This window comes from Carassius auratus, unplaced genomic scaffold, assembly GCF_003368295.1.
Source record: "Carassius auratus strain Wakin unplaced genomic scaffold, ASM336829v1 scaf_tig00009122, whole genome shotgun sequence".
NCBI lineage: Eukaryota > Metazoa > Chordata > Actinopteri > Cypriniformes > Cyprinidae > Carassius > Carassius auratus.
In genome coordinates, this window is record NW_020524005.1 from 90001 (window position 1) to 106289 (window position 16289).

The 16289-nt window shown below is 38.6% G+C and overlaps 1 protein-coding gene across 1 annotated transcript in view; it reads left to right on the forward strand.

The window, feature by feature from the left end:
• Nucleotides 1-16289, forward strand: part of LOC113072454 (neurobeachin-like) — a 96697-nt gene that overhangs the window by 48977 nt on the left and 31431 nt on the right. Inside the window, exons 14-22 of the mRNA XM_026245435.1 lie at nt 2203-2282; nt 2887-2949; nt 7351-7448; nt 7961-8053; nt 10234-10342; nt 11440-11521; nt 11772-11895; nt 13586-13778; nt 14413-15369. Coding sequence (XP_026101220.1) covers nt 2203-2282; nt 2887-2949; nt 7351-7448; nt 7961-8053; nt 10234-10342; nt 11440-11521; nt 11772-11895; nt 13586-13778; nt 14413-15369 — 1799 coding nt within the window. The remainder of the gene's footprint in view (nt 1-2202; nt 2283-2886; nt 2950-7350; nt 7449-7960; nt 8054-10233; nt 10343-11439; nt 11522-11771; nt 11896-13585; nt 13779-14412; nt 15370-16289) is intronic.

Genomic DNA, 16289 nt, shown 5'->3' on the forward strand with positions numbered 1-16289 from the left:
GCAGACAGGCAAATTAATAAAAAAAATATATATATAAATATATAAATTCCCTTTGTTTTGCTTAATTTTGAGATAAACTTGGCACCAATTTATGGCCAGTTGTTCTAAAGTCACTTAGATTGCAGATTTTGGTGTTTACTAATACAATTATATGTTTAATATTAGCTTTAATGCGGGTTTAATGCAGTTTTAGGAATAATTTGTTTGGACAAGTGATGAATTATTTCGAGAAAAATGCATACCGTACTGTAATCACTCAGCAGATTGACCAGGTTGGTAACATCCCATGATCTCACTTTATAAAGTGCTTGCTTTAAAAACGATCAAACTGACTGAACTTTATGGGAAGTCGTGGCCTACTGGTTAGAGGGTTGGACTCCCAATCGAAGGGTTGTGGGTTCTAGTCTCGGGCCGGACGGAATTGTGGGTGGGGGGAGTGCATGTACAGTGCTCTCTCTCCACCTTCAATACCACGACTTAGATGCCCTTGAGCAAGGCATCGAACCCCCAACTGCTCCCCGGGCGCCGCAGCATAAATGGCTGCCCACTGCTCCGGGTGTGTGCTCACAGTGTGTGTGTGTGTTCACTGCTCTGTGTGTGTGCATTTCGGATGGGTTAAATGCAGAGCACAAATTCTGAGTATGGGTCACCATACTTGGCTGAATGTCACTTCACTGAATGATGAAGATAATGAACAAGCCACTGCAGACTCTAATAAACTAGTTAATCTGTTGAAATAAAAGCAATGCTTATCTCGTCAATGAAATGATTGATGAAAAATGTTTTCGTCATCGGCATTGAAGACAATGGAGAAATATGTATTTCAACAATAACTAAAACCTGCTTAAGGTGAACACTGAACACTGGTAAACTGAGCTAGCAATGCATAAATGCATATTATGCAAATGAGATTAATCAGCTGCATCCGCAACATATACTATGTTGCACAATGAAGCTAATACATGGAATTACATTTTAGTAGTGTCAGTAACATTGTGAATATGCTGCAATATTGTAAACAGTCTCTTAAAAAAAGAAAATAAAAAAAGCAGTCTACAAAAGCATGCATAATTCACTTCTAAAAATAGCTAAAACTTCAATATACTTATGACAAATAATACTTATATTCATCTATTATTTTAGGGCCATTTAGGATGTTTTCAGAACATGTATTTTGCTAATCTTACCTGTCTAATACATGTGTGAATTATTTATTTATGTATTTATTTTTTACAGGATAAAAATTGAACATTTGTTTGGGTGAAAAATTGCTGTTCCCCAAGGTTTTATATTTTATTTTGTGCATAGTAGTCAACTAAAATTGTAAAAATAAATAAATAAATAAATAAAACACTATAAAATGATTATGATGGAATATTTACATTTAAAACGTGTCAAAACAAAACAAAAACTAGGATTGAAACAAAATAAATTTGTATATAATCTGCTTATTGAATGACTATTTAAATTATTTAATATTTGTGTTAATATTAAATACATATTTAGCAGAATTTTCAATTAGTAACTGGACTGCTTCCATTTATTCAGAAATATATAGTGAAGCAAAATCTGAACATGTTGATATTTATTTTGAGGTAAATGGAAAAACTGCACTAGTTGCTGAAATTATGCTTTACAGTTCTTGATGAATGAAACCTTAAGAGACATGTCATTTCTCTCAAAATTGCTTGTCGCTGCTGTCAAATGAATAGGGAAAGAGACATCTTAAATGAAGCAGAGCTGATCATTTCAGACAGTGTAGTAACGAATGATTGGTGGTGATCAGACCTCCCAAGATGAATGTGTGAACATGACAGCTAATCAATTTGTGTTTCATTTTATATCAATGCTCAGGCCATTCCCAGTAAAACAGCAAATGAAAAGCTGTCACACATGCACACTGTGCTCAAAAGGAGCTCTAGGAGGATGAGAGACCATCACAGATGTTACTGAAATGAACTGTGGCCTGTTGAACTCTAGCTGTCTTCCCATCTGGAGTTAATAAGGTCTTGGCTTTTCTTCTGAGAACTCTGACCTCCGTAAAGCTCTTCTCGGCTGCCAGAAGCTACTGTCCGTGTCGCAGCTCTCTTTGACACTATTGCTATTAATTTAATGCCAATATCTGTGAAACATTAGACATAACAGTTTTTGAGATGTAGTGTAGTTTGTTGTAACAGTTCCTCTATGACTTTGTGTTTGCAGACGGCCCTCGACCCTCACAGAAAGAGATCACCTCCCTCAGAGCCTTCATGCTGCTCTTCCTCAAACAGCTCATACTAAAGGTGAACAGCATTTATATTCAGATATTGTGTAATCTATGTATCTATCATTTTTAATTGTGTGCCTGTCACAAATACACGTGTTGATTAAGTACAGAAAACAGCAGCTCTAGGGCTGTAGCTTTGGCAGGTTTTCGTTCTCATTTACCAGCCCCAGCTGTTAACCATTTTCTAACAGGACCGTAGAAAAAAGAGTACACTTGTTCAGACCAATGCTACCATATCAAGAAATCTGTCAGGTAGCCAAACCACGAGCAAACAACAATTAGCTCTCAAGCTGCCTGTGCTTTTGAAGTAATAGGAAACGTGGACATTTATCAGCACTGCTAGAAACAGACAGTTCATGATGCTTTCCTAATAATAAGAGACAGCTTGTAAAAGTCAGGACCCAAATTTGCTGTGAACAGTAATTTCAGCAAACACAAACAGCCTTACTGAATTTGAACTCATTGTTATTATGTGTGTTTTCTTCTTTCTATTTATATTTTATAGTCTGTCAGCATGCTGATGGCAGTAGCAGCTTATAAGTGCAGTTGGGTATTTACCGACAGCATATTGCAAAAAGTAGCGTTGCTCAGCATTTTCTTGTTTGTTTTTTATTCGTCAGGACCGAGGTGTTAAAGAAGATGAGCTTCAAAGTATTCTCAACTACCTGCTGACCATGCATGAGGTGAGTCTTTACCGTATTACAGTTCCCTCTCAGGAACTCAAGCTGCGACGAAACGCTATGGGAATGCCTTCAACATGACCACGTTCTGAATCTCGTGTGTTATCAGTCCAATGGATGGGCAGGACGGGCGGGGTGATGTAGAGACCGGGAAGCTTAACAGCATGTGTGGGGTATATAGTGGCAGATTTCTGTCATTCAGCAAGCGCTGTGTGTGTGTCATTCTTATTTATTGTTGTCTGTCTCAGTTGCACAAGCATATTTTCTAATGCTTCTCAAAAGGGCAAGAGCAAGCAGCATTTTAGACTGTTCCTCCCTGCCCATGTTACGGGTGGGGATACACACAGTTTGTGTGTTGTTTGCCTGGGAGTGGAGCTCGTACAGTCAGCTATCAAGGGGGCTGATTGTGCTTCTTCCCACTGCAAAAGCTCCACTCCCGCCGGACACACTTTGAGGAGGGTGTCCGTGTTTGTGGTTCCAGTCCTGCTGCTGGCATGGCGGCAATTGAGATTGCACATTCGTTTAGTTGACGGGTTGGAGACGGGCTCACCCTTTCTCCTACCTAGATCTAGCGATCTCTCTCTCTGGGTTCAGCAGCCCATGCTGCAGTCTCTACCCCCTTTGAGTGAGAGCTAGCAGCTGCAGCTGTCTTTCTCGGAGGAGATTGATATTGTTTGCATATGAGCAGACTGCTCTTGGGTCACGCGTTCTCCCTGCCCTCGCTAAATTCGGGGTTGGGGATCCAAGTGATTTGTGTGTAGTCTGTTTTGGAGCAGAGCACACACAGTTAGCTCTTGAGGGGGCTCAAAAACATTACATTGGATGTTTAGGCTGATCTATGGACCGTCATTCTTGCTGGATAGTCTTCGACTAAAACGTCCTGACGCCTAAAGACTTTTGAGATCCGGCACCCTCTAGGGAAAAGTGGTGTACACCTCATTATATGGTGCCCGTTTCTCCTCAGTGCCCTCAGGAGATCGGTCTGTCAATCCTGCCACCTCCCGTGCTTCAGGGCACTATGGTCTCTGGTTCTGTCAGTCTAAATCTTCCAAGCAGATGATAAGTCTGAAGACAGTCATTTAAAATTGGAGAATTCAGCCAATAGAAAGTCCTGATGCCCATGGCTCAGGACTTCTGAGGGCAGGCCCCTGAGGGGAAGAGTGGTGTACACCTCATTAAACGGTGCCAGTCTCTCCTCAGTGCAGTCAGGAGATCAGTCTATCAACCCTGCCACCTCCAGTGCTAAAGGGCACATCGTTCTCCAGTGAACATGACTCTCAGTATCCACCCGAAAATGTAGCGGTGCTGGGGGGCTCGCTACCTCCGAGGAGGTCTCTAGAGCAGCTAGAGCGGTTGTTCCCTGCTGGTTTTCCATTTTAGGGCACTGATCTAGGTGCTCTGATTACACCAGAGTTCAGTCTTGAGAAACTGATTCCCTTAGTAGACTTTTTGGCAATGTGGAAGCTTCTGCCAAATGTGTCTCAATGGGTCCTGCACACTGTAGAGAGAGGCTACAGAATCCAATTCTGTTCTCCACTGCCTCATTTCAATTAGGTACTTCCCTCTCTGGTGAGCCCCGAGCAGGCTCTGGTAATGGAACAATTAAACACTCTCTTGAGGAGGAGGCCATCTAGGTGGTCCTTCCTCTCAACAGAGAGTCCAGGTTCTACACCGATACTTCATCATTCCAAAGAAGGATGGAGGGTTGCGTCCCATTTTAGATCTGCATCATTTGAGCCAGGATGAGTTCAGGATGCTCACAATCAAGTTGTGTCCCAGGTCAAGTCAGAGTTTGTCACGATTGATCTAAAAGACTTATACTTCCATTTCTCCATCCTTCCCCAACACTGAGGTTTGCTTTTGGGAGCGAAGCTTTGCAGTATCTGGTTCTTCTGTTCAGCCTTGCACTCTCACCCCACACTTTCATGAACATTTGTGGATGCTGCTCTGGCTTCACTGTGACCCCAGGACATCCGCATACTGAAGTATATCAACATTTTGTTGATATTAGTTCTATTGGTTAAAACTAAATGCCAAGAAAAGTGTGCTTTCTCCATTTCAGAGAATCACTTATCTGGACGTGGGCGGGGATTTGACCTCAATGCAGGCACTATTGTCTCCTGCTCGGTTCAGTCTGATCCTCATAACAGTCTGTTGTACATGAGACCCCTATAGTGGTGGCCCAAGACCGAGGGGTTTTCTCCATGAGGAAATCCGCTTTGCATAATCAAGGTTATGCAGCTATGCCTTAGTGCCTTAGACATGTGGAAAAAACCTTTGGTTCTTGTCTCTTGTCTGCTGCTGGGAGCTCCTTGTCACCACTTAACGTTGGCGACAGACGCACCCTCACTGGCTGGGGTGTAGTCATGAGTGGCTGCTCATGCAGTGGTTTGTGGAACGGTAGCCATCCTTCATGGCACATCAACTGCCTGGAGATCCTGGCCATGTTTCTAGCATTGAAACAATTTCTCCCATACCTAAGAGATCACTGATGACCACAGCGGTGGTCTCTTACATTAACAACCAGGGAGGTCTGCGTTCTTTCCCCTATTACAGGCTGGCACACCAGATCCTTGTGTGGTCCCAGGGTCAACTCCTCTCACTGAGAGCAGTTTATATCCCTGGGCATCTCAATATAAGTGAAGGCATCCTGTCAAGGCAGGGCCCGATGCCTGGAAAATGGAAACTTCACCTTGAGGTAATGAAGCAGATTTGGAGGTGGAATTTGTTATTTGAAGGTTGATTTGCTCCCGGGAATTCTGGAGAGATTGCGCCGGGATGGGGCAAGTCTTCTATCAGTAGCCCCGTTCTGGCCTGGCTTGTGTATTCACGGACCTATTTTCCCTTCTCAACGGCTCTTCAAGGGACAGTCCCATCAGGATCATGATATTCATAGCTTAGAGTCCGCTATTTTCCCTTCTCTCTTGGGGGTCAAGGCTCACTCCTTCAGAAGTTGGCCTTCAGGATGCTGTGGCATGTTCACCCCACTTTGTCAGGTTCTTACCTGCATTCTGCGCCACTCCTGGCTCCCTTTCTCTCACCTTTGTTTTGCTCTTCCACACTAACCATGGATTTTTAAGTCTGGTGATGTGGGCTTACTCGTTCTCATAGCGTTTCAATGCAGCTTGAGCTCCTGAAGACAAATGTATCTATGCTATACATATAACCATGATTCCAGCATCCCTGCGAGGGCTTATTTCATTTCCCAGAAGCTGCTGCTTTATCCACCGCACAAGCTTTTAAGCTTCCTGTTTTCTATGTCACCCAGCCCGTGACATCTCACCAATCCATTGGCCTGATTACACATGTGATTCAGAGCATTGTCACTCTGAAGGTGTTTCGATGCAGTGTCTCGTTACCTTGGGGAACCATGGCTACATGCATAACTTAGAGACGTTTTCCCTCGGCAGACTCTTGGAATCTGATATATATCTGTTGTAGAAGACTTCCTTTTTTTATTATGTTTTTAAAAGTGCCCAAATTTATGCCACTTAAGGATATTTGACTGTTGAAATGTAAAATCAGTAACCCAATGACTTCCTTTTGCATTGTACAGTACCTTCAATAATGAAAATTAAGCTTCAGGCTTACATCTGAAATCCTATTAGTTATGTTTTCTTTGGTATACATAGTTTATACAGAACACTGTTTTAAAAATGTACAGTAAGTAAAAATAAAGGGTTTATGCAGAACTGAATTATTAAAAGTGTCAAGTAAATAATTTTGATTCTAATAATTCTTTTCCCCTCAACTCATGAAATTAGTACCTTAGACAATTAAAATTGTGCCTGTGAAAGTCTAATTATTTTAAAATCAATAAACCTAATTTGAATTCAAATTAATAAAATGTATTTATTTATTTTAGAACTAAAATAAAACATTATTTTTAGCTATTTTCTTAAATGTTTAATTTGGGCCGGATTGTTAAGAAAAATCACCCAATAACCAGACACATACTGTAAAAATTATGTTCTTTTGGACGTTCTATTAATTAAAGAATCCAATTATTATTATTTTTTTATGATTTAAAATTGTAATAATATTAACATTACCGTTTTACTGAATATACTGAATTTTTCTTCAAATAAATGTTGCCTTGGTATGAGTGTAGGAGTCTTTCAAAAACATAAAATATATATATATATATATATATATATATATATATATATATATATATATATATATATATATATATATATATATATATATATATATATATAGACTCATTTAGTACTGTTTGAGCATCCCAGAAATTTATTTTTCAATATGCCTATTATTAAGTTGTTTTAAAATGTAGAAAATAGCCCCATTAAAGAATATTTACACCTGTACAAATGTTTAACTTTGGTTTTGTAGTTGAATAAAATTTAGCATTAAAATGCTTATATGTTTTAATCTGTTCAGGATGAGAATCTCCATGATGTTCTTCAGCTGCTGGTGGCCCTTATGTCTGAGCACCCAGCCTCCATGATTCCCGCATTTGACAAGAGGAACGGCATCCGGTGAGATCTGAGTTCACTCCAGCCTTTTACTCCACACACACGCACACGCACACACACAGTCAAATTTCATTATATTTCATCTTGTCTGCGATGATGGAGTTTGCCTACATGATAAAATCATGAATTATTCACAAGACTCAACATAGGAATTGCAATGATATTTTCATATTTATTTATTTTTTTCTGACAAGCAGGATAAAGCTCACACTCTGCATGTCAAGCTAATGAAATATAGATGGATTTGATAGAGTTATTTGCTTTTTGAAGTTTTGGGTTTGGCTTAAAATAACTGATATGACTTTGATGAACAGCTTCATGGTGCTTTACACAATGCCATTTCCTCTTGAGTATTATATTATTATCTGCCAGATTCTAATTCTTTTAGCAGCAGCCACATTGAAACAGAAAGTGTTTGGCACTTTCCCACTGTTTCTTGACTTTTGACAAAATGTTAGTGAAATAATTAAGAATATTTCTTTTTTTAGTTCTAATTTAATTTCATTGCTTTTCAGGGTGGTGTACAAACTACTGGCTTCTAAGAGTGAAAGCATCCGAGTTCAGGCTCTGAAAGTTCTGGCATATTTCCTCAAACACTTAGGCCACAAGTGAGTACATCTATTCTTCTCTTTCCCAGAGACATATTTACAATGAAGCCTTCCAAGAGTCATCATCTTTATCTCAAGTGTATCCGACAAGGTGAAATTTGTGGTTGCATAAGGACAGAGTCCCTTTCAGTAATCTGTAAGTTCTTCTGACTATTTGAAGTGTTCTTCTATGGCTCCAGGGCTTTTGGTACTTACAGTATAGTGAAATACTCTAACTAGAAGCCTTAAAATTTAACTAGTGTGTGATTGTGTATGTTGCTGTTTGTGAGTGTGTATTTATATTGCAGTTTTATTTCTACTGTAGGTGTATGTCATTTTAAGTATTTCATTATTATCAATAATTTTTAATAAATTATTACACAAGTGGTCAAAAGTTTGATGGAGTCTCATATGTTCACCAAGGCTGCGTTTTTGATGAAAAATACAATAAAATCAGCAATATTATAAAATAATATTACAATTTAAAATTACAGTTTGAATATATTTTAAAATGTAATTTATTTCTATGATGGCAAAGCTGTATTTTCAAAAGCCATTACTCCAGTCTTCAGTGTCACATGATCCTTCAGAAATCATTATAACATTCTGATTTGCTGCTACATCTCTTATTGTTATCAGTGTTGAATATATATTTTTCCTGCTTCTTTATTCTTAATTATTCCAAAGTTTTTCATAAGTCATTTTTATTTTTTATTATAATTATTATTGGTAATTTAAAGATATTTATTTTTGCGATCTCAATACAGCATTACAGAATATTCAGGTTAATATAAAATAATATACAAAACTAAAATGTATAATATTTAAATAAAAAATGTATGTAACCTATGTATGTATGGGTCACTGAGGCTGCATTTATTTAATCAAAGATACAGGAAAGAGTAATATTTTAAATAAGTGATTTATATTTTAATATATTGTCAAATGTAATTTATTCCCATGATGGCAAAGCTAAAGAAGTTGCTTCTGAGAAAAATAAGACTTTGAACACTAGTGTATTTTAAATTATGATTTCTAATAATAATTTTTACTGTATTTCTTGATTTATTTATTTGGAATTGAAAAATAAAAATATAATATAATATAAAAATAAAATAAAAATACGTATAATAATAATGATGTGTAATGCATGTTTTGAATGATATGTTTTCTTTCATTTTAACCTTTTTTTAATCTGAAACTCGATGGATGCAAACCAAAAGATACCATTATTCATAAAAAATGTATTAGTCTAGGATCAGTCCAAAAACAGCATCACATTGTGTAAAGAATGAGACTCAAAAAAAGCTTTAAACTGTTGTTATTTTTTTCTGACTGAATGAACCTAATAGCTGATTAACACTCATGACCTCATGTCATTTTTATTAATGTTTTAAGATCTGATGTTGCTCTGCAACCATAAACACCTCATCTTCACTTTATGCTCTGTATTTTGCATTACATAATGTTTGCGTGTCATGCTTACATATAAATAAAGCATTCCTGCCCACTGATGCAAGTACATGTACAGTGTTATTTAAAAATCCATTGCACACTATATATTGTCAGGTCTACCCTGTATATATATATCTGAACATACAGCATATATATGTGTGTGTGTGCATTAGTGTGAGTGTAAGTGCGTGTGTGAGGCCGTTTCCCTTAAATGAACACTTAGAAAAATATAAAGGCCATCTGAGCTGTTTTTAGAGCTTTACAAGCCCACTGACATTTGCAGACTTGTACAGCCGTTAGCCTAGAGTGCACATAAAATCCACATTTGCTTTTTGTCATCATTAGCGTATCCACCGTTGAGTGGTTACCATCCTGACTGCTCACAGGCACTTTAAAACATACTCTTTTCTGCTTGTCATTTTACTGTACAGTCCCCATTTGTCTGTACCTGCTGTTGGGCAGGACTGGGTTTAGGAGGCTTAGCATCCTGACAGTACCTCAGCATGATGTGCTGCTGGATATTTTGTGATTGTGAACATCACAAATCTCCCAGTACGAGACCACAGAGGTGGCTGCATCGTTATTATGTGGGGAAAAAAAACTGAAGGTACCTGAAACCCTGCAAAAGGTGCCAAGCTCAGTCGCCATCAAGGCCTGTTCCTGATAGCTTGACATTAGCTGTGAGGTGTAAGAAAGTTTGTATTTTAACTACAGTATGTTTTCTGTGTGTTTGTGGTGTGTAACAGGAGGAAGGTGGAAATCATGCACACAAACAGTCTCTTCACTCTTCTTGGGGAACGACTCATGCTGCACTCCAACACACTGTCGATAACTACGTACAACACACTATATGAGGTAATAAGGTGGTTATTTCTATTCTGGATCTCAATACAGCATTACAGTCTTTTTTACGAAATATTCAGGTTAATATAAAAATATACAAAACTAAAATTATATATATTATATATAAAATTATATATATTATATATATATATATATATATATATATATATATATATATGTTATTTAATGTTATTATATTATATAGACTAATGGTAAAAATTAAATGGGTTTGATTTTTAAATGTTTTTGAAAGAAGTCTCTTATGCTCACCAAGGCTACATTTATTTAATACAGTAAAGAGTAATATTGTCAAATATTATTACAATTTAAAATAACTGGTTCTGTTTTAATATATTGTAAGATCGAATGTATTCCTGTGATGGCAAAGCTGAATTTTCAGCAGGCATTACTCCAGTCTTCAGTGTCACATGAAACATTTGTGCTGCCTAATATTTTTGTGGGAACCGCGATGAATTTTTTAATGATTCTATGATTTAATGATAGAATTTAGTTAGTTTTTACATGTCTAACTTTTTACTGTTTACTGTTTTGCATTATACAAAATATTTAAGTAGAGTTTGCAGATTTTAAGCCATTTTAATAACTGATGCTTAGTCAGTTATTAAAATGAAAATCGCATTGGGGTCAAGCCACCTCTTCTGGGGCAGCTGTGGCCTAATGGTTAGAGACTTGGACTTGTAAGCCAAAGGTCTCAAGTTTGAGTCTTGGTGCTGGCAGGAGTTGAAGGTGGGAGGGAGTCAATGCACAGCACTCTCTTCCACTCTCAATACTCATGGCTGAAGTGCCCTTGAGCAAGCACTGAACCCCCAGTTGCTCCCCGGGCGCTGTATCTATAGCTGCCCACTGCTCCGTGTGTGTGTTCACAGTGTGTTCACTTCTCACTGCTGTGTGTGTGCACTTGGATGGGTTAAATGCAGAGCACCGATTCCGAGTATGGGTTACCATACTTGGCAAATGTCACAACTTTCACTTTTCACTTTTTCAATCCCTGCAATCTTTCAAGTTACTTAAATTGCATGATGATTTATGCTGCATATACCTGTTTTTAGATTCATTCAAGAGTCCCATCTGATCCGTTTCCTGTCTAGATTTTGACAGAGCAGGTTTGCACGCAGGTCGTCCACAAGCCACATGCTGAGCCCGACTCTACTGTGAAGATCCAGAACCCAAGTAATTCTTTCTGTCAGCTCATTTATTCATTTTGTGGCCAGGTGCTAATACACTTACTGTCATCTGTGGAAGTTAAAAGTTTACTAGCGAATGATTAAACGTTTTCTTCTGCACATAGACTTCAGCCAGTGATGCTCAATTCATTTGTGTCAGTTAGTGAGACCGCATGCATGCTCATTGGTCCGCATCTGTGCCAATCAGACAAAATTCTTGAGTGATTAATGCTTGTTCTTCCATTGGTTGTTCTCAGTGATTCTTAAGGTGGTGGCCACACTGTTGAAGAGCTCCACACCCAGCGCAGACCTGATGGAGGTGCGCCGTCTCTTCCTGTCTGACATGATCAAACTCTTCAGTAACAGCCGTGAGAACAGACGGTGAGGGTCTCTTCTTTTCTCACCCTTTCCCCCATGACAGCAATTAAACGCCTTGTGAACGGACCAGAAAGGAGAGTGGAAAAAAAGAGTGACGTTCTCCCTTGTTGTTGTGTTTAACGGGCACCCCTGTGACGCTTAATAATCCAGTGTTTCTCTCGCAGCAGATGTTTCAGTGACACATTCGAGTCCACACCAATTTCGCTGCTGTCCTATGGCCGCTGGTTTTCCTTTTCTTCTCTCCAAAAGCCATATGCAACGTGCTCCTCTGTGCCGTCACAAGACTGGCAGTTAATCAGCCGCCCAGTGTGTGCTGAAATCTCAATTGGCTGTTATTATTACGTTTCATCATCTCCGTCATTAAGTTCTACACTGAGCCACTCAGAACTGAAGGGAAGAAGCTTTTTAAACTAGATGAAGTCATTATGTTTCCAAAGTGCTTTTCTGAAAGATCTGTAAACACTAGATGGTGACTAGACCAGACATTTATCTTCTCTATTAATGGAATAGGTCATCTGAAATAAAAATGGTGTCATCATTTACTCATCCTTGTGTCGTTCCAAGGCTTTTTTCTTCTGTGAAATGCTAAAGAAATGATTATGAAGACTGCGCTGCACACTGTTCTCCATATGCAATTACAGTGAATAAGGAACGAGGGTTTCAAGCTTCAAAAAGGATGCAGAAGCATCATAAAAGTGTTTCACACAACTCCTTCTGAAGCCATACAATATATTTGTGAGGAAAATCTCCAAGTTGTTTTTCCACTTTTCCAATCTTCCCTTTCGTTTAGTTAATTCTGTGAAAGATCATTGAGTCAAGAATTATAATTAGTCAAATTCTTGAACAAATCTAAAGCATTTTAAGCTTAAATAGACTGTAGGAACCATTGGTGCCAACAGTTGCTATGATCTGCTTATGATGCTTTTAGGAAATGCAGCCCAGATCAGTTTTGTGAACTAGTTCAGTCATAACTCAATGAGAACTAGTGCAGATGTCAAGCTTTACTGTAGATAACAAATTCAGTTTTGATTTATTCCTCACACAGATCGATTGTGCGACTTTGAAAGACTTTGAATATAATGCAGAATTAGTTTGGCCCACTTTTATTGGAGTCCTTTTTGTAAAGTCCCTTGAAAGCCTTGAAATCCCCATTCATTTCCATTGTAAAGCGACAAATTCAATTCATCAAAAATGTTCCTTTTGTGTTCCACTGAATAAGGAAAGTTGGGTGAGTAAAATATGACGATTTTCATTTCAGGGTGAACCAATCCTGTAACGATGGTTTACAAGCCGTAGCTAGCCGGTAGGGATGGGTTCGAAATTAAATCATCCTTACCGCAATCTTATAACCCAGAGTGTTTCAGCAAAAGGAACAAGCTTAATTCATTCTGCCTCAGTCAAAGGTCCATTTATTATGCCACAATGCACCGAGAAAAAAAAAATGACAGTGAATAACACAAAGTGCTTCAGGTGTTATTCAAATAGCTGCCAGTCATTCTTAGCATTACCTCGCAGATCTGAAGTTTAATGGAGGTTGGGGCTGAAATTGCTTTGTGTTACTTGTCGGTTCGTGAATTAGGTTCTAACATTGAATGTCGTTTGAGGATGTTGAAAAAGATGTTTGCGGAGGAGAGGGAGGATTTAACACGAGTGACTGCCGCGAGCTTAATCCATCTCATTTTCTGCGTGACAGGTGTCTGCTGCAGTGTTCCGTTTGGCAGGATTGGATGTTCTCTCTCGGCTACATTAACCCTAAGAACTCAGAGGAGCAGAAGATCACCGAGATGGTTTACAACATCTTCCGGATTCTTCTCTACCATGCCATCAAGCACGAGTGGGGCGGCTGGCGTGTGTGGGTGGACACACTTTCCATAGCCCACTCCAAAGTAAATAAACAGTTTTCATCAGCTGTACAACAGTATAGTGGTACAACTTGGGAGATTTTCCATTGGTCAGTATTGATATGGATATCTAGAAAGCAGGGATGGCCGATATAATCCGGATGAAAAGTGGGTTCCAAATGTGTGAGAATTTTATTTAGAATACAATACAAGTGTTAACGTAAGGAACTAGAAATTAAATGAACGGAAAATGATATTTCATTTAATATATATATAGTGTTCCTGTAGCTCAAGTGGTAGAGCATTGCTTGTCAAGCGCAAGGTTGGAGGTTCGATTCCCCGGGAACACATGATAGGTAAAAATTGATAGCCTGAATGCACTGTAAGTAACTTTTTGATAAAAGCATCTGCTAAATGCATACATTTTTTTTTTTTTATTTACATTTATATATCTTTACATTTAAAAAGCAACATTAGTCAAGGCAGATTTATAGATGGATGGATGGATACATTTGTTTTGTGTCATCATAACCAGATATGTAGATGGGATAGATAGATAGATAGATAGATAGATAGATAGATAGATAGATAGATAGATAGATAGATAGATAGATAGATAGATAGATAGATAAGTTTGTATTTCAGAAGTCTAAATTTGTCACAACTCTTTGTTTGGCAGGTGACATATGAAGCTCACAAGGAATATTTAGCTAAAATGTATGAGGAATACCAGCGACAGGAAGAGGAGAACATAAAGAAAGGGAAGAAGGGGCTTGTCAGCACCATTTCGGGGCTTTCTGCCCAGGCTTCGGCCATTAAAGGCACTCTGGAGCTGGACCCGGATTCCCAAACTCAGACTCCTGAGAGTGAAGCGGATGAACCAGAGACGACTGAATCGGGGCGGAACCTCTTGTCTGAAAATAAATGTTTGGATGAGGAGAACCCAGCACCAGGTGTCCATGCGGAAGTTCATGACCTGCTTGTAGATATCAAAGCTGAGAAAGTTGAGGCCACAGAGGTCAAGATGGACGACATGGACCTCCTGCCTGTCACTGAGAATGGAGGCTTGGTGGAAGTGGACTCTCTTCTGGATAACGTCTACTCAGCTGCAGTGGAGAAGCTAAACAGCAGCGTAAACAGCGTTCTGGTACCCAAAGCCACCATAGAAGACAAGAACTCTGGTCCTCTCATCACACTGGCTGACGAGAAAGATGCCATTCCCAGCAACAACACCTTTCTCTTTGGCACGATGGCGGTCAGCTCGGGAGAAAACCTCCTTCCTGAAATGGGACCTTCTGAACCTCTTCCGCTCTCAGGAGTGGAACCTCAGGTCCATACAAGCTCTAGTGCAGACCTTGGGCTTTTGGCTCTCATGGCGAAGAGCTCGAAAGAGCTGGACGCTAATCCAACAGCTTTGGAGGATGACAGCTTTAAGATGAGTGGTTTTAGTGTCTCTGAAGGGAAAAGCCTGTCTAAATGCCCAGGGCAGATAGAGACGGTGACAGTAGATCTGGAGCCAGGGGTTTCTGGGGTAAAGAGCACTGCAGATGTTACCAGCACCACATCAGACACAGAGAAATCAGATGATGGCAGAGATAAAGAGGTGAAGAAGATTCAGACTACTGCTACAACACAGGTAACTCTACTGTAGATGTTGGTAATTTGTACTAGTCTAGGGGTCAGTACATTTATTTATTTATTCATTTTTTGTACAGTCAAAATCAACATGTTAACTCATGCAATTAATGATTTCAGTTTAACAAAGTTAAAAATATTTAACTTAGTTAACAAAGGGGCGGAGATAGGATAGACCACCCTACTAACAACAGCTGCTTCTTGAAAAGAATTGCTTTTATTTATAAGTGGAACATCTTTACAACCACATCAAGCAGGACACTTTTCAGATGCACTCTCAGATGCACAGATGTGCTGCGCGTAGTGCCTGCTCTTCATTTGCATGCAAAAATATGGCGGCGTGCTCTGTTGCCTGAATCATGTCATATTAAAACTCAAATGAAACTACGAGCATGTGTGTCAGAGTCACATCACGTTCAGCAGAGGCAGCTCTTAAAGTAATAGCAGCCAAATAACCTAATGATCCTGCTGTGATGTCTCTTAATCAAAGAACAAAAGAAAAAAGAGAAAATCTGTAACTTTTGTAGCTTTAAGGATTCAACTATATTTAACTTAAAATGTAGTGCTTGATAACTTTATTCAATTTCTCTATATTTCCTTCTTGCTCAGGTAAATATGACATTTATTATAATGGGTTTATGTGAAGATTGTTTTAAGTTCCCTTCAAATAGAAGTTATTTTAAATAAAGTTTTTAAAAAACTTTAATGTTAGGCATGATTAATCTTGAATGATTTAAAAAAATCGATTAGTTATTTAAAAAAAAATCAACAACAGGACTATATCTATTTATTTATTAAAGAAATTAATACATCTACTCGGCAAGGATGCATGAAATTGAACACAGTAAAGGCATTGTTAATGTTCCAAAAGATTTCGATAATAATACATGATGTAATAATAAGTTCAGTAAAAATGAATTC